Source organism: Delphinapterus leucas, chromosome 18, assembly GCF_059928025.1.
Source record: "Delphinapterus leucas isolate spDelLeu-1000000601 "Yukka" chromosome 18, BTC_Dleu_Yukka2, whole genome shotgun sequence".
Taxonomy (NCBI): Eukaryota; Metazoa; Chordata; class Mammalia; order Artiodactyla; family Monodontidae; genus Delphinapterus; species Delphinapterus leucas.
Genome location: NC_143146.1, coordinates 72,753,243 through 72,779,853, shown reverse-complemented (window position 1 = coordinate 72,779,853; position 26,611 = coordinate 72,753,243). Strand labels below are relative to the sequence as shown.

At 42.3% G+C, this 26,611-nt stretch overlaps 1 protein-coding gene across 1 annotated transcript in view; it reads left to right on the top strand.

The window, feature by feature from the left end:
• The window catches only part of MTUS2 (microtubule associated scaffold protein 2), a 492,284-nt gene that overhangs the window by 359,867 nt on the left and 105,806 nt on the right, over positions 1–26,611 (top strand). Inside the window, exon 7 of the mRNA XM_022574568.3 lies at positions 18,383–18,594. Within this exon, the coding sequence (XP_022430276.3) occupies positions 18,383–18,594 (212 nt within the window). The remainder of the gene's footprint in view (positions 1–18,382; positions 18,595–26,611) is intronic.

Here is a 26,611-nt window from a genome sequence, read left to right as displayed (position 1 = left end):
ACAGGGAGAGGGAAAGAGAGGAAAGAAGGAAGGGAGAAGGTAGGGATATGGAAGAAATTGAAAGAATAAAATAAGGTATTAGAAATGAATTCAGGGACTTCCCTGGTGGTGCAGTGGTTAAGAATCTGCCTGCCAGTGCAGGGGACACGGGTTCCAGCCCTGGTCCGGGAAGATCCCACATGCCGCAGAGCATCTAAGCCTGTGCGCCACAACTACTGAGCCCGTGTCCACAACTACTGAAGCCTGCGTGCCTAGAGCCCATGCTCCGCAGCAAGAGAAGCCACTGCAATGAGAAGCCCACACACCACAACGAAGAGTAGCCGAGCTGCTGCTCGCCGCAACTAGAGAAAGCCCGCGCGCAGCAACACAGCAAAAATAAATAAATTAATTAATTTTTTTCAAAAAAGAAATGAATTTAAAGATGTCATAATGAATGAACATGAACTAAACTCTTAGACTAAATCACAGATTTAGATTACCAGACTGGATTCATTTATTGAACAGTCACACAGTATTTATTAAGTGCACATTGTATGACGTAAAATCTAGCTTTAGACTGTTTTACAAAGTACACACCTAAAATACAAGAATACTAGGGAATTCCCTGGTGGTCCAGTGATTAGGGCTCCACACTTCCATTGCAGGGATCTTAGTTCCTCAACGGGTTCAATCCCTGGTCGGGGAACTAAGATCCCTCATGACACATGGCAAAAAAAAAAAAAAAAATCCTAAAACGTTGAAAATAAAAGGACTGAAATATTTATGCCAAGAAAATACGAAGCAAAAAAAAGTGTGTGGTATTTTGTATTGAAGCATCTTTATTTGATATAATTAATAAAGATTAAACTACACATACTGAAAGTGTACAGTTTGGTGAGTTTCGACATATGTATGCACATGTGGAACCATCACCACAGTCAAGACGGCAAACATGTCCACCATCCCCTGGAGTTTCCTGGTGCCCCTTTGTCATCCTCTCCACCTAGCCCTTTGCACCCACACCCCAATCCCCACTCTGTCCCTAAAGATTAGTTTGTATTTGCTAAAGGTTGATACAGATGGAATCATATATACTCTACTTTTATCTGGCTTCTTTTACTCAGCATGGCTTTTTTGAGATCTATCCACGTGGCAATAGTCCATTCCTTTTTATTGGTGAATAGAATTCCACTGTGTAAATACCACAGTTTATCCATTTACCTATTGAGAGACTTCGGGGGTTTTTCCCCAAGGATTTGGCTGTTATAAATGAAGCTACTATGCACATTTGTACAAGTCTTGGTATGGCCTTCTGCTTTTATTCCTCTCGGCAAATAGCTAGGAGTGGAATGCCTGAGTCATATGGTAGCTATGTGTTTAACTTTTTAAAACTGTTTAAAAGTTTTCCAAACTGTTTTCCAAAGTGGTTTTACCATTTTTTATTCCCATCGGTGGTGTCTTAGAGATCCAGTTTCTCCACATCCTTGCCAACCCTTGGTATGGTCATTTTTTAAATAGTATACATTATAGTAGGTACACAGTGGTATCTTGTGGTTTTAATTTGCATTTCCCTAATAACTAATGATGTTATAATGTTGAGCATCTTTTTGTTTATTTGACATCTGTGTATATTCTTTGATGAAATATATATTCCAGTCTTTTGCCATTTGGGTTTTTTTGGTCTTTTTATTGAATTTTGAGAGTTTTTATATATTCTGGATGCAGTTTTTTCAGCTATGTGATTTGCAATTTTTTCTCCACAATTTGTGGCTTGTTTTGCTTCTCTTAACAATGTCTTTTGAAGATTAGATGTTCTTAATTTTCATGAAGTCCAATTCATATTTTTTTTCTTTTATGGACCATATTGTGAGTGTTATCTAAAAAATCTTTGCATAACCCAAGGTCACAAAGATTCTCTCCTACATTTTATTCTAAAAAGATTTATAGTTGTAGGTTTTATATTTAAGTCTATGACCCATTTAATTTAATTTTTGTATATAGTGTGAGGTATGGCTTGACTCTCTTTTTGCAGAAGGATATACAATTGATTCTACTCTGACCATTATTATTTCTCTTCTGCTTACGCTGGATTTAATTAGTTAATGTCATTCATCTGAAGTCTTTCTGCTTTTCTAGTGTGCACTTAGTACAGTAAATTTTCCTCTATATACTGCTTTTAGATATATAATTTACAAATTTTGATATATTGGGTTTTCATCTTCATTGAGTTCACAATATTTTCAAGTTTCCCTTTTTGATTTCTTATGTCCCCTTGATTATTTAGAAATGTGTTTTTTTAGTTTGCAAATATTTGGGACTTTCCAGAGATCTTTCTGATTTTATTTCTAATTTAATTCCATTGTGGTTGGAGAACATACTTCGGATGACTTGAATCCTTTCAAATTTATTGAGACTTTGTCTTATGACCCACACCAAGGGCTGTCTTGGTGAATCTCTCATATGTGCTTAAAAAGAATGCCTTTTCTGCCGTTTCTGTGTGGAATATTCTACAGTGTCATAGTTCAAGTTTGTTGATAGCATTGTTCAAGTATGCTATAGCCTTACTGATTTTCTGTCTGCTGTTCTATCAGTAATTGAGAGAAGGTTATTGAAATCTCAGAGTATAATTGGGGACTTGTCTTTCTCCTTTCAGCTCTATCATCATTTTGCTTTGTGTATTTTGAAGCTCTGTTATTAGGTACATAAATGTTTAGGATTGTTTATCATTTTGATGAATTTTCCACTATCGTTATGAAATGACCCTCTCTCCCTGGTAATATTCTTTTCCCTGAAGTCTACTTTATTCAATATTAATAGTGCCACTCAGCTTTCTATTCATTTCAGCATGGAATACCTCTTTCCATACTTCTCCTTTTCATCTATTTCTCTTTATATTTAACTTGTTTTTTTATAGGCAGTTTGTCATTGGCTCTTCCATTTTTATCCAGTCTTAAATCTCTACCTTTGATGTACATTTAATGTTATTGGTTTGATTGGGAGTAAATCTACCATCTTGCATTATTTTCTATTTATCCCACATGTTCTTTTTTCCCCCTATTTTACAGCCTTCTTTTACATATTTTTTATGATTCCGTTCCTCCCCTTGGTTGATGTATTAGCTACCTATATCTTGTCGTGTTATTTTAGTGGTGGTTTTAAGGTTCAGAGTCTACATCTTTAACTTTACACATTCTAGCTTCAAGTGGTATTATATCGCTTCACATATAGTATAAGAGTTACAACAGTATGCTGGCATCTCTCTCCTCCTGGCATTTGTGCTACTGTTAGCAAACATCTTCCTTCTACGTATGTTCTGTGTATAAACCCACACTACATTGTTATTTTTGATTATCAGCACTCAGTTTTCTTCTTAAGCAAAAGTCTTTTAGATCTACTCAATTAGTTCTCACTGCTGGTGCTCTTCATTCCTTTATGCGGATCCAGATTTCTATCTGGTATCATCTTTCTTCTGCCCGAAGGATTTCCTTTAAAATTTCTTATAGTGGAGGTTTCCTGGTGATAAAATCTTCCTGTTTTTGTTTACCTTCATTTTTGAGAGATACTTTTATTTTGTTCAGAATTCAAGTTGGCATTATTATTTTCTTGAGGTATTTAAAGATGTTGTTCCACTGTCTTTTGGTTTGAATGGTTCCCAATTTAAAATGGACTGTCATCCTGATCTTTATTTCTCTGTGCCTGTGTGTCTTTTTCTTCTCTGACTGCTTTAAAGATGTTCTCCTGGGCTTCCCTGGTGGCGCAGTGGTTGAGAGTCCGCCTGCCGATGCAGGGGACGCGGGTTCGTGCCCCGGTCCGGGAAGATCCCACATGCCGCGGAGCGGCTGGGCCCGTGAGCCATGGCCGCTGAGCCTGCGCGTCCGGAGCCTGTGCTCCGCAACGGGAGAGGCCACAGCAGTGAGAGGCCCGTGTACCACACACACAAAAAAAAGATGTTCTCTTTATCACTGGTTTGGAGCAAATTGATTACACTATACCTTGGTGTCATTTTCTTTGTGGGATTTTTTGTGTGTGTGCTCGAATTTTCTTGAGATTCTTTGATCTGTGGGTATGTAGGTTTCATCAGATTTGAAAAATTTTGCCCATTATTTCTTCAGAAATTTTCCACCCTAACAGCCTTATCTCCAGGGACTCCAATTATGCATATGTTAGGCCCCTGGTAGTTGCCCCACTCCTGTCCAAACTGATACTCTGTTCATTTCTTTCAGTCTTTTTTCTCTGTGTGTTTAATTTTGGCTAGTTTCTCCTGCTATATGTTTGCTAATCTTTTCCTTTCCCTTTTCTTTTGAAAAAATAACATCCGGGCTTCCCTGCTGGCGCAGTGGTTGAGAATCCGCCTGCCAATGCAGGGGACATGGGTTCAAGCCCTGGTCTGGGAAGATTCCACATGCCGCGGAGCAACTAGGCCCGTGAGCGACAACTACTGAGCCTGCGCGTCTGGAGCCTGTGCTCTGCAACAAGAGAGGCCACGATAGTGAGAGGCCCGCGCACCGCGATGAAGAGTGGCCCCCACTTGCCGCAACTAGAGAAAGCCCTCGCACAGAAACGAAGACCCAGCACAGCTAAAAATAAAAATAAAAATAAATAAATAAAATTTAAAAATAACACCCAATTATTAGTTCTATAGGTCACAGTTCCACAGGTCAGACATCCAGGTGTGGCTTCATTGGGTTCTCTGTTCAGCGTATCGCAAGGTTGAAATCATGGTATCGGCTAGGCTGAGTTCTTGAATAGAGGCTCTGGACAAAAATCCACTTTCAAGTGCATTCAAGTTGCTGGTAGAACCACTTCATTGTAGTTGTGGGACTGAGGTCTCTGTTTCCTTGCTGGCTGTCTGTAGGGGCACTTTTAGCTCTTAGGGCCCCCTCATTCCTTGCCATGCAGCTCCCTCTATCTTCGAAGCAGTAATGGTGTGTTGAATGCTTCTCAGGCCTCAAATCTCTGACTTCCCACTCTGCAACCAGTTGGAGAAAACTCTGCTTTTAACAGGCTCACCTGATTAGGTCAGGCTCACTAAGGATAATCTCCCCCTTTGTTTATAATGTTACATAATTGTCATATTCACAGATTCCACTCACACTCAAGGGCGTTTTGCAGGTGTCTTAGTCAGCTCAGGGTGCTATAACAAATACCATACTGGTGGCTTAAACAACAGAAATGTATTTCTCATGGTTCTGGAGCCTGGGAGGTCCAAGCTCAAAGTACTGGCTGATTTGGCTACTGGTGAGGACCCTCTTCTGGTTTTCAGATGGATGCCTTCTTGCTGTGTCATCATGTGGGGGAAAGAGGTCATCTCTCTCGTGTCTCTTCTCTTAAGACCACTAATCCCATCCATGAAGGCTTCACCCTCATGACCTAATTACTTCCCAGAAGCACCACCTCCAAATACCATCACATTGGCGATTAGAGATTTAACATATGAATTTTGGGAGAACCCAAACATTCAGTTCAAAACAGCAGGATATGTATGCAAGGGTGCAGAAACACAAGTCCAGATTACCACAGGGGAATTTCAAGCCAGCTTTGGTGAATAGAAACCTATGTAATGGATAATGGACAGACCTGGGGGCATAGTATTTCGGTTCCAGCCTCACCTCCTTGCTTCCTTCATCCCTCTCTGAGGGTGACTCTCCTTTCTTCAGATTACTGGATACCAGAGAAGAAGGTGAACTGAAACAGGGATAACTGTATCAGGCCTTGAACCTTCTCCTGTCATCTGGGTGAGGAGTGGCTGGTGAAGTTGAGGTGTGCTTCCCTCCCCCGCTGATCTGTAGATTGGCTGAGGACAGTCACTGTATTTTATGTCATCAGTCCCATCCCCAAAACAAAACAAGCCATAACAACAAAATTCCCCTGACCCACTTCTCTCCCCACCTTTGTAGCCAGGCTTGGGAAAGAGTCTTCCATGATCCCCGTCCTTGTCCCTTTGCTTACAAGGGACTCCTCCCCTCGCTGCCGGCTAGCGCCACACCCCACCCCACCCCGCCCATTCCACTGCCCTGCAAAGGCCACAAGTGACCTCCTGGTTATTAAGTCTAAGTGGACATGTCCTGTTCCTTATCATATCTCTGTGGCATTTGGCATTATTGATCACTCCCTTCCTGAAACTTTCCTTCCTCCAACTCTGTGACACCAATTCCTACTGGCTCTCTTCCTGCATCTGAAAACGCTTACACTGAGTTGCCTTCCCTAGAAACTCTTCTGCAAATTCTAAAGGTTGCCAGGTTGCTTGGCCCAAAAGAATAGACTGAACCAGGTTCAAATCCTGGCTCGGTAGCTCACGTGATATATGACTTTGGACAAATAACATAACTTCTCTGAGTCTCAGCTGCTTCTTTGGTAAAATAGGAATTATGTCTGTGCTGCAGGTCATGGGGAAGGTGAGTGATAACACATGTAAAGCACCAGCATGTCAGACCTATTACCCTTCCAGGACTCTAAGCTTCTTGGTAACAGAAAGCATATTTTAAAGGGACACAGGACATTCTGAGGCAGCTGTTTTGACCCTGGCATTTTGATAAAATGGCAGCAAAACGCCCCGAGTCCCCATGTCCAGGTGGGTCTATCAGAACATTCTGAGTTTTTTTGTTAGCTGAGCTGTAGTTCACATACTGTACATTTCACCTTTTTAAAGTGTACAATTCAGTGGTTTTTAGTATGCTCACAGAATTGTGCCGCTGTCACACCACTACTTCCAGAGCATTTACCCCCAGAAGAAACCCACACCCCTCAGCAGTCACTCCCCACCCGCTGCTTTCCCCAGCCCCTGACAACCACTGGTCTCTCCTCTGTGTTTCAGGGATTTGCCTATTCTGGACATTTCATATAAGTGGAATCATACAGTATGTGCCCTTTTCTATCAGTTTCTTTCATTTAGCATGTTTTCGAGGTTCATGCATATCAAAACGTGGATCAATATTTCATTCCTGATTTTGTCTAAATAATATTCCGTTACATGGATATATCATATTTTGTTTATCTACTCATCGGTTGATGGGCATTTGAGTTGTTTCCAACATTTGGCTACTATGGGTAATGCTGCTATGAAAATCCATGTCATTAAACTTTTCTTATGCAGTGTCTAATCTACTCTTAATCCCATCCAGTGTATTTTTCATCTCAGACATTTGAGGTTTTAATCTCTAGAATTTTTATTTAGGTCTTTTTTTTTTGTCTTATTTGTTTCTGCTTGACATGTTCAGTCGTTCCTCCAGCTTCTTGATATATGGCATATAGTTACAATAACTGTTAATCATAGGTGTCATTTCTTGGCGGGCTTCAATTGATTGCATTTCCTCCCAATTATGGGTTGCACATTTGCATGTCTGAAAAGTTTTTTAGCTGACAGACATTGTGAATTTTTCCTTTTTGGGTACTGGATTTTTTTTAATCCTGTAAATATTCTTAAGCTTTGTTCTTGGGTGAAACTATGTGACTTGGAAAGAGTTTGAGCATCTTGGGTCTTTCTCATCAGCCTTGTTACATGGTCCCGACTAGCGATCAGTCTAAGGCTGATTTTATCACAGCACCAGGGCATGACCCTCCCAGGTGTTCAGATGCCCCGGGAATTGTGAGGTTTTCCACTCTACCAGTGGGAACAAGAACTAATCCTGGCCTCCTGTGAGCTCTTGGGAGTGTTCCCTCTAATCCTGCTTGGAATGCTTTCCCTGGCCTTGGACACTGTCCTCACAGGCTGCACTGATCAGACTTGTCCAGATACTCGAGGGGTCCCTCTGTGTGTCTCTGTCTGTCTCTGTCCTCTTGACTACTCTGACCGGTAACCTCTGACCTCTGAACTTCCCGAGCCCCCAGCCTCCACCTTCCCGACTTGGGGAAGCCACCAGGCTCCCCGTGGGTTTCCTGACTCTCTGTGCCATGGCCTGGAAGGCCACCCAGGCCATAGGGTCAGGTGATTGTAGGGATTGTGGGGGGCACCTCATTTGTTTTCTGACTCTGGGGATCACTGTGCTTCATTTCTTAATATTTAATGTCTTGAAATCCACTGACTTACATATTTTGTTCAAGTGTTTTGGGTAGTTTCAGATGAGAAGGGAAATCCCATCCTTACTTCATCTTGGCCAGAAGTAGCTATAATTTTTAATATAAAAACTAAGCAATTGCTATAATACTATTAAACCATGATTTTTCACCCTCAAAGAAAGGAGGCAATCAGATTTACCTTCATAAATAGCACTTGTACTTCTGGTAAATAATAAGAAATTTCCTGAAGATGAGACTATTTTACATCAATTTTTGTCTAGAGCGTGGATTATAGTAACAGATTTTTCATAGTTGTCTTTGGAAACTCTGCTTGTAACATCCTTTTTTTCTCTCTCTCTTTTTCTATACATCAAAATAGAAAAGTCTGCTCTTTCGTTGGAGTGGGAAAGGTAAACCTCTTCTTTCTAGGGTACTTACTATACGGCCGGGCGCTGCCCAATTTAGTAATTCCTGCCCTCACCCGTGCTCGGAACTGGCCGGAAGGAAATTTCCTGCCGTGATGCCGTCTGCCCTTCACCTTTCCCCACCACTAACCACGTGCAGGCAAGCGAGTGCCAGTGCTAAGTAGAAGGGAGTGTGCCGCTGGGCAAAGTTTTCTGAAGTAAATTTAGATCAGTTTAAGAAAAATAAAGCCTGTCCAGGACCACAAAGAATTTGGCCCGGGGTGCTCCCCGGGGTGTCATGCTGGTGCTAGCCTGCAAGAAACAGACCCCCTCTCTGTTAGGATGTGGACCAAACTCATGAAGTGCTTTTCCTTAAGCTGGAGGGCTATCAAAGTTGTGTCCTTTCATTCTTTTCTTTCTCGTTTACAAGTATTAAGATCATGGGCCTTCTCTGAGATTATAAATATGCAGGTCCCAATGCTGCACAGCTTGCTTGTTATAATGTCAGTTAAGCTTCCAGCTTTAAAATTAAACCAGGCTTTTCCATCCATTAGAATCCTCTGGATAGTGACCAGATGACTGCAGATGAATTTTTAATGTTCTCTTTCCACTTTGAAGGGCGTGTTCTTGCTGGCGCTCAGCCTTTGCACGCAAACTGTTTGCATTCACCTTTGTAACAATATAAGGTTACTAGCTCTTTCCTCTGGGTTGTCAGCTGTCACTGGGACCATCGTAGATTCTCTCTGCCCCTAATCAGAGTAATGCAACCAGTAGGATGTGACTGGGGCAAGACCGAGATAATGGGAGAATGTTCTAGATTTAGGGTATGCCCCCAAAAACCTGTGAGATCTGTCAGAGATGTTGCAGAGTGGATCAGCAGTGCGCTTGAGTGGTGAGAGCCCCGGTGAGGAATCGATACTAGAAACCCAGACGCGGCCGGGCCCCTCCTGACGCTTGCTTACCGGCAAGGGCAGGACCTCATTCCTTTACATATCCACTGGGCCGTGCATGTGTCATTCACAGAGCAGGTGCTCGGTAAAAGTCGTCAGATATTTTGGTCCCCACAAAACACATGACATGAAGTGCACATGTGAAATCGTCTGTCTGAAGGTCACCGCAAGACACTGGTCTAGGTATTTCTGTTCATATATTTCACATCGAACACTTGCATTGGGGATAAGCCTCATTAACAGTTGGGAAGTTTACAAGGGTCAGAGAGTAAAAAACTAGTACTTTTACTCTTTCATTTAACAACTCCCAAACCATCACTAAGCCCCATTTTGAAGGTCTGTGTTTGTTTTGTTGTTGTTTTGTTTGTTTTTTGAATTTTATTTATTTTTTTATAAAATAGGTTCTTATTAGTTATCTATTTTATACATATTAGTGTGTATATGTCAATCCCAATCTTCCAATTCATCCCCCCAGCCCCCCCTCACTTCCCCCCTTGGTGTCCATACGTTTGTTCTCTACATCTGTGTCTATTTCTGCCTTGCAAACTGGTTCATCTGTACCATTTTTCTAGATTCCAAATATATGTGTTAATATTCGATATTTGTTTTTCTCTTTCTGACTTACTTCACTTTGTATGACAGTCTCTAGGTCCATCCACGTCTCTACAAATGACCCAATTTCGTTCCTTTTTATGGCTGAGTAATATTCCATTGTATATATGTACCACATCTTCTTTATCCATTCGTCTGTCGACGGGCATTTAGGTTGCATCCATGACCTGGCTATTGTAAATAGTGCTGCAATGAACACTGGGGTGCATGTGTCTTTTTGAATTATGGTTTTCTCTGGGTATATGCCCAGTAGTGGGATTGCTGGGTCATATGGTAATTCTATTTTTAGTTTTTTAAGGAACCCCCATACTGTTCCCCATAGTGGCTGTATCAATTTACATTCCCACCAACAGGGTAGGAGGGTTCCTTTTCTCCACACCCTCTCCAGCATGTGTTGTTTGTAGATTTTCTGATGATGCCCATTCTAACTGGTGTGAGGTGATACCTCATTGTAGTTTTGACTTGCATTTCTCTAATAATTAGTGATGTTGAGCAGCTTTTCATGTGCCTCTTGGCCATCTGTATGTCTTCTTTGGCAAAATGTCTATTTAGGTCTTCTGCCCATTTTTGGATTGGGTTGTTTGTTTTTTTAATATTGAGCTGCATGAGCTGTTTATATATTTTGGAGATTGATCCTTTGTCCGTTGATTCATCTGCAAATATTTCCTCCCATTCTGAGGGTTGTCTTTTTCATCTTGTTTATAGTTTCCTTTGCTGCGCAAAAGCTTTTAAGTTTCATTAGATCCCATTTGTTTATTTTTGGTTTTTTTTTCATTACTCTAGGAGGTGGGTCAAAAAAGATCTTGCTGTGACTTATGTCAAACAGTGTTCTTCCTACGTTTTCCTCTAAGAGTTTTATAGTATCTGGTGTTACATTTAGGTCTTTAATCCATTTTGAGTTTATTTTTGTGTTTGGTGTTAGTGAGTGTTCTAATTTCATTCTTTTACATATAGCTGTCTAGTTTTCCCAGCACCACTTATTGAAGAGGCTGTCTTTTCTCTATTGTATATCCTTGCCTCCTTTGTCATAGATTAGGTGACCATAGATTAGGCGTGGGTTTATCTCTGGGCTTTCTATCCTGTTCCATTGATCTATATTTCTGTTTTTGTGCTAGTACCATACTGTCTTGATTACTGTAGCCTTGTAGTATAGTCTGAAGTCAGGGAGTCTGATTCCTCCAGCTCCGTTTCTTTCCCTCAAGACTGCTTTGGCTATTCAGGGTCTTTTGTGTCTCCATACAAATTTTAAGATTTTTTTGTTCTAGTTTTATAAAAAATGCCATTGGTAATTTGATAGGGATTGCATTGAATCTGTAGATTGCTTTGGGTAGTATAGTCATTTTCACAATATTGATTCTTCCAATCCAAGAACATGGTATATCTTTCCATCTGTTTGTGTCATCTTTGATCCCTTTCATTAGTGTCTTATAGTTTTCTGAGTACAGGTCTTTTATCTCCTTAGGTAGGTTTATTCCTAGGTATGTTATTCTTTTTGTTGCAGTGGTGAATGGGATTGTTTCCTTAATTTCTCTTTCTGATCTTTCGTTGTTAGTGTATAGGAATGCATGAGATTTCTGTGCATTAATTTTGTATCCTGCAACTTTACCAAATTCATTGATTAGCTCTAGTAGTTTTCTGCTGGCATCTTTAGGATTATCTGTGTATAGTATCATGTCATCTGCAAACAGTGACAGTTTTACTTTTTCTTTTCCAATTTGTATTCCTTTTATTTCTCTAGTTCTAGAGAAGAACTTCCAAAACTGTGTCGAATAATAGTGGCGAGAGTGGACATCCTTGTCTTTTTCCTATCTTAGAGTGCTTTAATTTTTTCACCATTGAAAATGATGTTGGCCGTGGGTTTGTCATATATGGCCTTTATTATGTTGAGGTAGTTTCTCTCTATGTCCACTTTCTGGAGAGTTTTTATCATAAATCGGTGTTGAATTTTGTCAAAAGCTTTTTCTGCATCTATTGAGATGATCATATGGTTTTTATCCTTCAATTTGTTAATATGGTGTATCACATTCATTGATTTGCATATACTGAAGAATCCTTGCATCCCTGGGATAAATCCCACTTGATCATGGTGTATGATCCTTTTAATGTGTTGTTGGATTCTGTTTGCTAGTATTTTGTTGAGGACTTTTGCATCTATATTCATCAGTGATATTTGTGTGTAACTTTATTTTTTTTTGTAGTATCTGTTCTGGTTTTGGAATCAGGGTGATGGTGACTTCGTAGAATGAGTTTGGGAGTTTTCCTTCCTCTGCAGTTTTTTGGAAGAGTTTGAGAAGGATGGGTGTTAGCTATTCTCTAAATGTTTGATAGAATTCACTTGTGAAGCCATCTGGCCCTGGACTTTTGTTTTTTGGAAGATTTTAAATCACAGATTACTTGTGATTGCTTTGTTCATATTTTCTATTTCTTCCTGGTTCAGTCTTGGAAGGTTATACCTTTCTAAGAATTTGTCCATTTCTTCCAGGTTGTCCATTTTATTGGCATAGAGTTGCTTGTAGTAGTCTCTTATGATGCTTTGTATTTCTGTGGTATCCATTGTAACGTCTCCTTTTTCATTTCTAATTTTACTGATTTGAGCCCTCTCCCTCTTTTTCTTGATGAGTTCGGCAAAAGGTTTATCAATCTTCTCAAAGAACCAGCTTTTAGTTTTATTGATCTTTGTTATTGTTTTCTTTGTTTCTATTTCATTTATTTCTGCTCTGATCTTTATGGTTTCTTTCCTTCTACTAACTTTGGGTTTGTTTGCTCTTCTTTCTCTTCTTCCTTTAGGTGTAAGGTTAGATTGTTTTTTTGAGATTTTTCTTGTTTCTTGAGGTAGGATTGTATTGCTATAAACTTCCCTCTTAGAACTGCCTTTGCTGCATCCCATAAGTTTTGGATCATCGTGTTTTCATTGTCATTTGTCTCTAGGTATTTTTTGCTTTCCTCTTTGAATTCTTCAGTGATCTCTTGGTTATTTAGTAACGTATTGTTTAGCCTCCACGTGTTTGTGTTTTTTACGATTTTTTTCCCTGTAATTCATTTCTAATCTCATAGCATTGTGGTCAGAAAAGATGCTTGATATGATTTCAGTTTTCTTAAATTTACCAAGGCTTGATTTTGTGACCCAAGATGTGATCTATCCTGGAGAATGTTCCGTGTGCACTTGAGAAAGTGTAATCTGCTGTTTTCGGATGGAATGTCCTTATAAATATCAGTTAAATCTATTTGGTCTATTGTGTCATTAAAGCTTGTGTTTCCTTATTAATTTTCTGTTTGGATGATCCGTCCATTGGTGTAAGTGAGGTGTTAAGTCCCCCACTATTATTGTCTTACTGTCGATTTCTTCTTTTATCGCTGTTAGCATTTGCCGTATTTATTGAGGTGCTCCTATGTTGGGTGCATATATATTTATAATTGTTATATCTTCTTCTTGGATTGATCCCTTGATCATTATGTAGTGTCCTTCCTTGTCTCTTGTAACATTCTTTATTTTAAAGTCGATCTTATCTGATATGTGTATTGCTGCCACAGGTTTCTTTTGATTTCCATTTGCATGGAATATCTTTTTCCATCCCCTCACTTTCAATCTGTATGTGTCCCTAGGTTTGAAGTCAGTCTCTTGAAGACAGCATATATACGGGTCTTGTTTTTGTATCCATTCAGCGAGCCTGTGTTTTCTGGTTGGAGCATTTAATCCATTCACATTTAAGGTGATTATCGATATGTATGTTCCTACTACCATTTTCTTAACTGTTTTGTGTTTGTTTTTGTAGGCCCTTTTCTTGTCTTGTGTTTCCCACTTAGAGAAGTTCCTTTAGCATTTGTTGTAGAGCTGGTTTGGTGGTGCTGAATTCTCTTAGCTTTTGCTTGTCTGTAAAGCTTTTGATTTCTCCATTGAATCTGAATGAGATCCTTGCCAGGTAGAGTAATCTTGGTTGTAGGTTCTTCCCTTTCAGCACTTTAAATATATCGTGCCCCTCCCTTCTGGCTTATAGAGTTTCTGCTGAGAAATCAGCTGTTTACCGTATGGGAGTTCCCTTGTATGTTATTTGTCGTTTTTCCCTTGTTGCTTTTAATAATTTTTCTTTGTCTTTAACTTTTGTCAGTTTGATTACTATGTGTCTTGGTGTGTTTCTTCTTGGGTTTATCTTGCCTGGGACTCTCTGCGCTTCTGGACTTAGGTGGCTATTTCCTTTCGTATGTTAGGGAAGTTTTCGACTATAATCTCTTTAAATATTTTCTCCAGTCCTTTCTCTCTCTCTTCTCTTTCTGGGACCCCTATAATGCGAATGTTGGTGTGTTTAATGTTGTCCCAGAGGTCTCTTAGGCTGTCTTCATTTCTTTTCATTTTTTTTCCTTTTTTCTATTCCGTGGCAGTGAATTCCATCATTCTGTCTTCCAAGTCACTTATCCGTTCTTCTCCCTTAGTTATCCTGCTATTGATTCCTTCTAGTGTGTTTTTCATTTCAGTTATTGTATTGTTCATCTCTGTCTGTTTTTTCTTTAATTCTCCTAGGTGTTTGTTCTTTAATTCTTCTAGGTCTCTGTTAAACATTTCTTGCATCTTCTCAATCTTTGCCTCCATTCTTTTTCCGAGCTCCTGGATCATCTTCACTATCATTATTCTGAATTCTTTTTCTGGAAGGTTGCCTATCTCCACTTCATTTAGCTGTTTTTCTTAGGTTTTATCGTGTTCCTTCATCTGGTACACAATCCTCTGCCTTTTCATCTTGTCTATCTTTCTGTGAATGTGGTTTTCGTTCCACAGGCTGCAGGATTGTAGTTTTTCTTGCTTCTGCTGTCTGCCCTCTGGTGGATGAGGCTATCTCAGTTTCCTAGTTTAACTGGATAGAAATCAGAATATTCTAGGCGACCAGAGTTTTTATTTTTTTTGGAAAGAGACTAAACACACATAACTTGACTCTACCTGGCTGCAGACAGAGGTCAGTGGCATGTCTGCCTGCCTTGAACATTTGACCTCCCCAGAAGCAATATAAGTACCACAAAGAACAGGGAAGGAGGTAATAAAATCTTCCAGCGCATGGAAATGTCCTCAGGGGATGTGGCATGGCCCTCATTTGAAGCGTGTATGGTGGCTTTTCCAGAGAAGTTTGGGTGTAAGAGGTCAGAAGTGGGTCACCGTCATCACAGTCATTCCAGTGCCGACCGTGTGCTCCGTGAGCTGCCTGTGATCACTGGCTCACAACTCTTCTGTCCCGTGTTCCCGTTTGCCCTTTACTTCTAAGCAGGTTTGTATTTAAACCTCATTATGTGCTGGCTTTTAAGAAAAGACAGCAGAAGGAAGCAAGATCCTTTTTAATTTTTAATGAACCAGGTGAAGCTGGCTGAGTGTCATTCACCTTCCTTCAACATAAGCTCTCTCTCCCCAGGACCGTGGGTGAGACTGTGAGGCCATCCTTCCGTACCGTCCTGGGGATGGTCGGACATATGGGCGGACAGGAAAGTGAGTGACAGAACGATACTTCAGGGAATAACTGTAGACATATTTGACAAAATCCACAGCACAGGAAAAGAATGCTGTTTTTAGCGAGGATCGGAGCTATGCTGACGACAGTCCAATGATCATTAGTCACAGGCAAAGTTATATTTGATATGCTGGGTTGGCCAAAAAGTTCATTTGGGTTTTTCTATAACATCTTACAGAAAAATCCAAATGAACTTTTTGGCCAACCCAATATTTAAAAAGATGGCAGTTCCCTTTTCAGCTAAAAGTGATAGAGAACTTCACATGCAACCTTGTTTCTCCATGTTTCCTTCCAGTAGTCTTAGCACTGAGGCCTGAGCATTGGTCTGTGCTGTGAAGTGCCGCCAACCTGGAGTCCCATGCAAGGACTGGTTCCATCAGGTGGTGTGGTGTCACAGTGAGGCTAAACGTTGGCTTGATACGCTCATACCAAAAGCTGATGTTCGCAGGGGAGCCAGTGTCCTGGCTCAGAACGTCGGCTTGGTGGGCCCAGGAGTAGAAATATGGACTGAGTATACCGGTGTTCAGTAGAACCCTCAAATTTGGAGTGTGTGAATAAAACCAGTTTAATAACAACACCAGTATCAAAGTAAACATCAAGAATAGGATTTCACCAAATCCTTTCATATCAGCTGTTTACAATATAATTGCTAACCTAAAAATAATGATGATGGTAATAATAACAGAGGAGAAATCTGACAGCCAGAAACACAGGACAACATGAACATTTACTAATATCCACGAGTTCAGAGGTAACTCTATATGCTATAGATTGCAATTAGCTTTAATTGACTGAGCTGGAAGTATGTTTTACTATTTCTTTAGATTTCTAAAAGAAGTGCTTTCTATTGTAATGGTGTCAGGCACCTGGTACCTCAACACATTAAAAAACACTGGAGTGTTTTATAAAATCACCAGCCACAGCAATAAAATGGTAAACGGTAACCCTGAAGAAAGTCTGCCTTGGGTCTTAGACTGTGTCTTAAAATTTAATGCAGGCAGTGAAATTGCTCACACTTTGTCAGTAGTTATTTTTCTTTTGTTTTCAGTATTGAGAATGTTGGGATTAAGTATATATTAAGATTGATTTGCCTTCTGGAATGTTGTATACTCTTATGCCGCAAAGGCAGTTTTAAAGAAGCAATAATTTCACATTCTACTATTCCATTAAGCCATACTAATTGAAGATATGTCATATTCCAGTCTCTGATGATTTCCTCTTTTTTTATAATTAATTAATTAATTAATTTTGGGCTGCATTGGGTCCTCGTTGCTGTGCACGAGCTTTCTCTAGTTGCGGTGAGCAGGGCTACTCTTCGTTGCGGTGCGCAGGCTTCTCATTGCAGTGGCTTCTCTTGTTGCGGAGCACGGGCTCTAGGCGTATGGGCTTCAGTAGCTGCAGCACGCAGGCTTCAGTAGTTGTGGCTCATGGGCTCTAGAGCGCAGGCCCAGTAGTTGTGGCGCATGGGCTTAGCTGCTCCGCAGCATGTGGGATCTTCCCAGACTAGGACTCAAACCCATGTCCCCTGCATTGGCAGGCGGACTCCTAACCACTGCGCCACCAGGGAAGCCCTCTGATGATTTCTTAAAAGGAGGAAGATTTGATTAAAGTTAGCATGGTTACCATTAAATTAACAATCAGAAGTATTTAGATCAATTAACAATCTTTTCCCCTTAAAAGATGAGGCCATTGTGTGTTCTCAGGCCCATGACTCTGCTGCAACTCAAGGTGTCAGGTACTGAAGAGGCCACTGCTTTGTGATTTGTTCTGTATGTTACTCCCTGATGTTTTGGAGGCAGAGAGGGGAGACGAAAGAACTGTGGAAACATTAAAGTTTATTCATGATTGTGTGGTCAGTGTCCCTGTCATGTCCTCTAGGACGTGATCTATTGGAGCCAAGGAAAGAATATTCTTGGGAACGTAAGTCCACTGGCCACCGCAGGGGCTCTCTGGGGGTGTCAGGTCTGTCTGAGCCTCATGCTAGAAGTACAGCCGATCCGAGGAAGACTCTTGCTTACCCGAGGGTCTGGGACCGTGATGCAGTGCTTGTCTCTGAGCTCTTTCCTGGGCCTTTACGCCTTAATGCTTCAGCCTAATAATCTTAAAGCCTCCCCAACCCCAGGCAGAATTTCTGGTTCTATCCTCTGTGCACCCTCCTCAACATACACCCCTAACATTTGCCCGGCAGGAACCGGATCTCAGAGGCTTTGTGGGCCATGTAAGGAACGAGCACTTTCTTCTTACTGCAGCGGAGCGTAAGGAGTGGAGGGAGGGGTCCACGCGGGCCATGGGCTCTTTTCTGTTTATAGAGATCATTCTGGCAGCTGTGCAGTGAAAGATGAGAAAAAGCAGGGCTCCCGTTAGAAGGTGAGAGGTTATGGTGGCTGGGACTGGACCTTCAGCCGTGGAGGTGGTGTGAATGCTCACATGCAGGGCATGGGTGCTGTAGGAATTTAAAGCCAGAAATCCCTGCAGCAGAGGTCATCAGACACGTGACTTGAACCTGACATTAAAGAAAGGGTTGAAGGGAGGGAAGGGCGTGTAGGCATTACTCCCCGATGCCCAGTGAAAGAGTTGCTAGGTGTTAACTCTGACTTCGACCTGGATTGACTGAGTGATTTCCCATTAGACATTTTCAAAGAGGAATCCCCTTGAAGAAAACAAAAACAAAAAGCACAACTGCTCCAGTCTCTCTAAGCAGACCTGGAAGAAATGCAGGCAGCTAGAAGGAATTGGGCCATTTTGTCTGTTTCTCTTTTTCCCAAGCCTGAAACCTTGCACTTCAGACCACATCAACAGAGCCATATTTAAAGTCCCTGTTTTTAATTTGTAACACCTAAAATGACAAATGATGGGCAATTCCTTGTCAGCTACTTGATGGAATCCTTCGGTCATAAGGAGCGGTTGTCACATTCGGGCTGAATGTTTTCTCACAGGTGACTGTTTTTCTTTCTAGGATACCCCAAGCAGAGGCCCACGGCCCCCCGCAACGGGGCCTCCCCCAAGCCGGACCCACAGGCCCGAGAGGCCGAGCGGCAGCTGGTGCAGCGGCTGAAGGAGCGGTACGAACAGCAGGCGCGGCAGCTGGGCCTCGTGCAGGGGGAGCTGAGGAAGGCCGTCCGGGGCTTTGAGGCACTCGCCGTGTCCACTCAGCTTTTCTTCAGGAAGGTGAGTCCACATCTGGTGAATGTTGAAGGGCTTTCGGTTTGCGGGGAGGATGGCGGTGGTGACGGTTGTTGTGTGTGTGTGTTTCAGTTCGAGTTTGGGGTTAGAGACCAGTTTGATTTTCAGGTCATACAGCATCTCCGCCAGCACTGCGTAATGTTTTGGGTACCCAGTTTAGACTTGAGCGTGGAAGACATTAGTCTGGGAGGAAGGATCCATAACCTGGACTGCAGAAGGGAAAATTGTGTAAAAAAGAAGGGAAAGGGTATAAATGAACGTTTAGAAGGTGAGGTCTTGGAAGAGAATGGAGCATGTGATTGTTTGCATTTTAGACCCGAGACAGCCAGGGTCTGAAATGTCTACACCTTTCAGTACAGAGGGAGCCAGGGTCACAGAGCGGTGCCACTTTGGCTGTTGAGGGGACCTGGAAGGTGCCGGGCTGGGGCCTCTCCTCGGGGCCACGCTCACAATGCGTGCGGGACAGCATGGGGTAGGGGCGTCCTCCCTGCCCCCTCGGTTCTTCTGACAATGCAGAGAGGCTTGGTTTCCTCAGCCTGAGTGTCCAGAGGCTCCTGGGCCATCCGGACTCCGAGTCTGTTACCAGCAATGGTGTAGTTTGGCTTTCCTGCCTCTGAATGTGAAAGGGCGGTGGTGGGAGTGCGGGTCTGTCTGACTTTGTGCGTTCGTGCTCCACCTTGAGGTGGCCAAGCCCTGTTTGGGGGAGAACTTGAACATTTACCTTTGAGGTTTATACATTATGAGTTAGCACATCAATAACCCATAAGGCATTAGTTTCATGTATGGACCTTCCGGTATCTGTAAATGAAAGTAAAAATGCTATATAAATGCCCCCCAACTAAGAAAATGAACTAACTAAATTTCTAACTCATTTAAAGAAGAAAATCAGAAGAATATTAACCAGCACCATGTCTGCTGGTTTTCTTTATTATCTGTACCGTGAAGTGTGGAGGGCTCTCTGACCTTTGACGATAGCCTGCAGCCTCTCTTGCCCTACAGTGTAGAAGCCTGAGCTGACCTGTTCTGTTGTTTCTTTTTTTGCTTAAAGCTTTTGGCCCAAAGAGCTAATTACCAAGTTATTGTTGTGATGAAAGACAAGACAAACAGGTTTCAGTTTTACCAGTAGTTTCTGCCTCTTCCCTGATCAAAGTGTTAACACCAGCAGTAAATGGCCAATTTGAATTTTATGTCTTCCCTTCTGGTCTAGTACCATTGGGGTCAACCTTAAAGAGCTGCAGTTGCTGCGTTCTCACCCCTGTAAGAATTAAAGTTACAAACACATTTTTGAGGTGCCAAAGGGGCCAGACTTGTCGTGGTAAATATTGAGCATTTTTCTTATTAGACAAAGAGTGACGTGTTTCCCGTTCTTCAGCTGGATGTGTATTTTCCACTGACTGTGAAGTCTTTAATAAAGAGAGGAAAACAGCGTTGTTCGTTGCAGTTCAGTGATAACATTTACTTTGTAACTCTGCCCGCTCTGGGATTGCACCTTCCATGCGTCATCCAGCTTCACGACAAATCCTTGATAAAGGTTTCGTGTGGATAGATATGCCAGCAGACATCGAATTAACACATTGGTAACATGCGCTGTGTTTTCAAGTTGGAACTTTTGGACCCCATTTACGGCATCATGGCAGAGAAGAGAGTTCCTGTGTTGAATAAGGGTCGGTTCCCTGTAGTGATGCATTTCTAGGCCCCAGGAAAATCCCTTGTGGCCCATGGACCACGAGTTTTATTTCACTGCAGCATACACATGGCTCTGCAAGCAGAGACCCAAGGGCAGGTGATTTGTAGCCATCTCCATCAGACCCCCCTGCTGGCTGGAGCCGCACTCGGCATGACATTTCAGCAAGACGGATGGTGGGCATGAATTTCATTTTCTTTGCAGTAAGTCACAGCCAGCAGCTCCAGACAGGCCTCCCCAATGGCCATGGCATTTCACTTCCCACACAGTGTGTTCTTCTTTCCGTCCTTCTGATCTCAACTCTTTCTCCAGAGACCCCTCAGAAGAAAAAATGGACATTTTTAAAGTCTGCAGTTGAACATAAGTGGCTTCCACTCAGGCTGGCATGTGTTCTACATGGTTTAAGATGATTGATTTGAGAGTTTGCCAGGAATACCAGACTAGACCAGGGAGTGTGACCAGAGTGGAGCATGCGGGGAAGTGGAGGCCAGGCAACCTGGGAATTCTGATGATGGGGCCCCTACTACAAGGGCTCATGATCCTGAGATGCTCTCATGACCCGTGTCCCTCCTGGGGGAAGCCAATGCATTATTATTATTATTGTTATATATGGGGCAATGGTCACAGCCCAGCATGGCAGCTGTGCAGGGCGTGACCTCCACAGCCAGCCTGAAAAAGCAGTATCTCTTTGCTCTTCTGCTTAGAAGACCCTGCTGGAACTCTACACCTGTATCTTTTCTACGCTGTAGCATATTCGTCTACAAAGCAGGTATAGTGGAGAGAGGGGGCCATGCCAGCAAGGAGCCGGTCCCACCTCCACCTCCATCTTGCACGAGACCTTGAGCGAGTTGCGGCCCCTCTTTGAGCCGTGACAGCATCACCAACGGGAATACGTCCTTGCTCCCCTCGGCTTCCCGCTGCAGAATCACCTCTGATGAGAGTCATCTTTGACTCTCAGTTTCCTCAGTTTCAAATAGGTTTGATAATAACTCTTTACAAGGTTATTGTGAGAATGGAGTGAATTAATGGGCAAAGGTGCTTTGAACAAATATTCAATAAAACATTCTTTTTGAGGACAAGGAAAATGTGACCAATATTTTACTCTCCAGCAGGTTGAATAAGACATATGTGAGGAATGTAAAGCTGAAACACAGACCACACCCCTCTTATTTCATTTTATGTATATAAAGGATTTGGCTTGGGGTGAACTTTAGGAATAGAAATAATCTTCTAGTCCAGCTGTTCAGCTGCTGCTGTATATTTTTTCCAGAATGTGCTGATGCTATTAAGTATGGGAGGTCACTAGAAAAAGGAATTCGGAGCCTGGATAGGGATCTGTCATTTCTGCCCCATGTTTCACAGCTCCTGGCAGGGCGGCTGTGAAAGTTGTCAGCTGTGGTACAGCCTGAGCCCAGCGTCCAGGGATGCTAAGATGCCACATTTAGGTGCCAACACCTACCTCACGCTTGTGCTCGTTCCAGGCGGCTCTGTTCCCCCTAACAAGGCACGGCCCTCACCACAGGCCAGACAGCTGTGCTGAAATCCGTGGTCCCAGACCTCTGGGGGGACTGTCCTAATAAGTGTGATTCTTAGGGACTCTCACTTCTCAGGGTCAAGTTGAAAGACTTTTATCTTTTGCTGCCTGGTTCCCGGGAACGCTACTCTTTGGCAGCCCCTGTCGGCTAATCCAGGAGATGGTCCTGTATTAAGTGGTGTGCCTCGCCCTGTAGCATCAAGCTTTACACAGGTTACGTCTGAGGGTGTATTTATTTTCGTTTTAGTTTTAATCAGATTTATTATATTTATTCGATATTTTTTCATATTGGTTTGTGTCATTTTTATCATTAACTTTATGAATGTGATAGACGATGGTTTTTAACTATTTTTTATTTATTATTAAATAGCTTAGGCCTACAAGGCATGAGAATTTATGTCAAGCATTTGTGTACTTTCTAAGCTTAATCAAAATTAATAATGCATCAGCTTCCTTCCCCCTAAAGTGTATATATACGAATGTATATTTTTTTCTTTTACTCTTTGACTTTTTATCACAAAAATATATTGAATAAGTGTGGAGAAGTGTGGAAAGAATAACACCTAAATACTCATCATTTAGGTTTAATAGTTAACGACATGTTTCCGTATTCACTTTATCTATGTTTTTTTAAATATTTACTTATTTATTTCTTTATTTGGTCGTGCTGGGTCTTAGCTGTGGCATGCAGGCTCCTTAGTTGCGTCTCGCCAGCTCTTTAGTTGCAGCTTTAGTCCCATTTTATCTATGTTTTTGTTGTTAGTTAGGGATACCTATTTTTAAATATAGTTCATATACTTAACTTTTCATCTTTAATTCACTTATGTTAGTAGATTTTTATCAACACTGCCCCGACCATATGAAAGGTTCTGTGGAGGGTTCAAAAAAGTAGAAGGCAAAGCACCTTAATAACAATATCGCTCCTGTTTATTGACCATCTCCTATGTCCTAGACACTTTACATATAGTATTTTAACCCACCCTGGTGTGGACATTATTCTCATGTGACAGTCGAGGAGACCAAGGCTCAGGGAGGTTATATAGCCTTCCAAAGACAACAGAATTGGAAAGCGATGGAGCCACAATACAAATGCAGGTCAGCCCGTATCCACCCCATATTTTTCCCACAATATTGTGGTCGTTTCTCTCTCTCTCCACCCAGCCTTCAAGGTTTTGATGTAGTTAAGGGGGAAGAACAAAATGTGAAACAATAATCTAAAAGTTAAACACATGTAGAGGATGCTTAGAGAAAATGATCTAAGGTAATAGTCAACCTGAAGCCACAAACAAAAATGGTGTATGTTCTGGTAGAAGCCCAGCACTGTGAGTGGGAAGGGACGCCCTGGGAAGGAGACTGGCAGGGGCCGGGATGGAGAGCCGGGTGGGATTATTGTGAGTAAAGAGGAGGGGGAGCATGTGTATGGGCAGAGGACAGTCCAACCTGGTTGTCTGCAGAGTGGTGGCCCCTCCTTACCTTGAAGCCCAGGGTAGATTAGTTAATGATTTGAGGATGGAGATCCAGGGACTCGGAACTGTTTTTGGAAGTGCAAAGGTTCCTCTGTAACAGACGGCAGTTCCTCTTGGTGAAGGTGGCCCAGATTCACCTTCCCTGCTCCACAGCGGCTGCTTGCATCCAAGCAGGCTGTGTAGAATCCTTTTGGAGAATAAATGCATGCTTGCTTGCTTTTGCCATTTGATACATTTGCATGGATCATCGGATGAAAGTCTGCCCTAGGGCCCCAAAGCAGCAGAGAAGCTGTTGTATCCAGCTGCCAAGGGAGTTCATGTGTCAGGACACTTTCCCACCGACGGGAGCTTCAGGGCAGTGATTACACCTGATCAAAACTGAAAACCGAGGGGCTTCCCTGGTGGCGCAGTGGTTAAGAATCCACCTGCCAATGCAGGGGGCACGGGTTCGAGCCCTGGTCCGGGAAGATCCCACGTGCCGCGGAGCAGCTAAGCCCATGTGCCACAACTACTGAGCCTGCGCTCTAGAGCCCACGAGCCACAACTACCGAGCCCACATGCCACAACTACTGAAGCCTGTGCGCCTAGAGCCTGTGAACCACAACCGTTGAAGCCCGTGCGCCTAGAGCCTGTGCTCCGCAACGAGAGAGGCCACCGCAGTGAGACGCCTGCGCACCGCAACGAAGAGTAGCCCCCGCTCGCCACAACTAGAGAAAGCCTGCACACGGTAATGAAGACCCAATGCAGCCAAAAAAAAAAAAAAAAACCCTGAAAACCGTATGCTCTCTGTTGCTCCCTAAATCCTAAAAATGTCCATTTAAATATAGTATTTTGTGCTTCTCCCGCTTAGAAACAGTGCCCTGTGTTTATCTTTTTTTCCTTAATTTTACCTTGAATAACTAAAGCCTTCGAGAAAAAGTGAGCACCTAAGTTGGCATTTCTGAAAGTTCAGCATATGACCTGATGGGAATGTTGATGAAATAGTAAATTGGCTATTCCAACGATTGTTGTTCTAAAAGAACTTTTGTGTCCCAAAAGTCATTGTGACCACAGTCCTTTGCTGGGAGAACCAGGAGTGTTAGCTCTTACCCTTAGGACTTGAGCTTAAGGAAATGCTTAGCGTAACCCCCAAATATCAAAATATTCCCAATATCAAGGGATAGAACACCCCCTCCCCGCCCCAGCTATGCCAAGCAGCTCTTTGAAGTAATAAGAATCCCTGGCCTGGGGTGTCAGTTATGGAAGCCATCCCACATTCCAGGAGTATCCTCCTTATCTCCCATCCTCTCAGGAATTTCAGGTGGGATGAGCTTAGTTTTTTATAGTTACTTGTGGCTCTGAATTTCTGCTTCTCTTAAATTAGCTCAGCTTATGGGTTCCTGCCATCCCACATGCAGCATCCCTGCCTACCTGGTGTGGCTCCCCTTTGTTGGTTTCCAAGATTCTTTGTGCTTTGTGATGCTGGGAGCTCCATTAGGGAGTTAAACATGGGTTTAGATGTCAGGGGAGGAAAAAGGAAGCTGTAGAAAAGTAGACTTGGGAGACATTTGTATAGAAGTGGCATTATAGAGGGAGGAGATTGACAAGAGCATGTGTACAGAAGAGGGAGGCAGACACAGGACAGCCCCTCAGCCCAAAGAGGAGCAGGAAAGAAAGGAAACGCAGGAGATGGTGAGAAAGGCTGTTGAAAACAGGAGAAGTCCCACCTCAAATAAGCCAAACGAGGGAGGAGTTTCTGTAGGTTGGAGTGATTTGTAATACCAGGTACCAGACAGTGGATGAAAATGACACAGAATGAGGAAATTTCCCAGAGTTTGGCACTCTCACAGGAGTATCTGTGAACAGGTGAGGACGACCAAATTCTCCTGGTTCCTTGACAACCAAATGGTTTAGCAAGTCTGGCCTCTGTCAGCCCACGGTGAACGTTTCCCTGTGAGAAGTGGCAATGGTGACATCTACAGGGCATTGGCTGGAAATGAAATCTGTGCCCCCAGAACAGTGCTTGCCAAATATTACCTTAAATTCCAGGGCGTTTTACAAAAAGCAGGTGCCACTCTCCACCCCTTGTTCACTAAAGTGCGAACTGCAGACCTGCCTGTTCCACAGACGTAACTGAAATTAGGTTTGATATTAAAATCACACAACTGCTTTCATTTTTCATTTTATTCCTGACAATCAAAGTACTAAGCAAGAATAAGATTGATGTCACACACTGCAAGCAGCTTCCCTATGAGATAATTCTTAAAAGCAATTATATATTGCACAAACCGGAGAGTCAAACAATCTATATCTGTAATTCAGTCCCTGGAGAGCGTGAAGGCCCATGACATCTGCTTTACCAGGAACAGAGGAAGAAACATTTAAAATTCAAATGTACTGAGACTCTGTGACATGCAGTACCCTCTTGAAAACAGAGACAACATGCAAACTGTGCTGACAAAATAAATAGGAAGTGGTATCATTTCTCAAACTTTTCTGCAACAGTATTTCCCCATTATTTTTTCAGTTTGAAAGAAATGCAGGGCCAGAATTTTATATCTATTTTACAGGCATAAAGGAGGCCAAAGAAGAGGGGGAAAAAGAAACGCAGAATAAATGCAACGATTAGAAAAGTTACAAAGATATTAATCCACTAGGATAATAATCACATTAAATGTGAGTGGTCTAAACACACTAATTAAAAGACAGAGATAGGAAGGATTTTTTTTAACCCAACTATATATTGTCCACAAGAAACCTGATTTAAATATAAAGACTCTCCTGCATACCTGAAACTAGCACAATATTGTAAATCAACTATACTCCAATTTAAAAAAAATAAAAGAAAAATAAAAATAAAGATGCTCACAAAAGTAAAGGGATGGAGAAAGATATACCATGCTAACTGTAATCCAAAGAAAGTTGGAGTAGCAATATTAATTTCAGACAAAGCAGACTTTGGAACAAAGCGGATCATCAGAGATAAAGAGGACACTGCATTATGTATAAAGGGGTCAGTTCTCCAAAAGACATAAAAGCATGGGGCTTCCCTGGTGGCGCAGTGGTTGAGAGTCCGCCTGCCGATGCAGGGGACACGAGTTCGTGCCCCGGTCCGGGAAGATCCCACATGCCGCGGAGCGGCTGGGCCCGTGAGCCATGGCCGCTGAGCCTGCGCGTCTGGAGCCTGTGCTCCGCGACGGGAGAGGCCACAACAGTGAGAGGCCCGCGTACTGCAAAAAAAGTAAAAATAAAAATTAAACAAATAAATAAATAATTAGAATCATACAAAATATGTTGTCTGACCTTGATGAAATTAGACAAAAATCAGTAGGAGAAAGA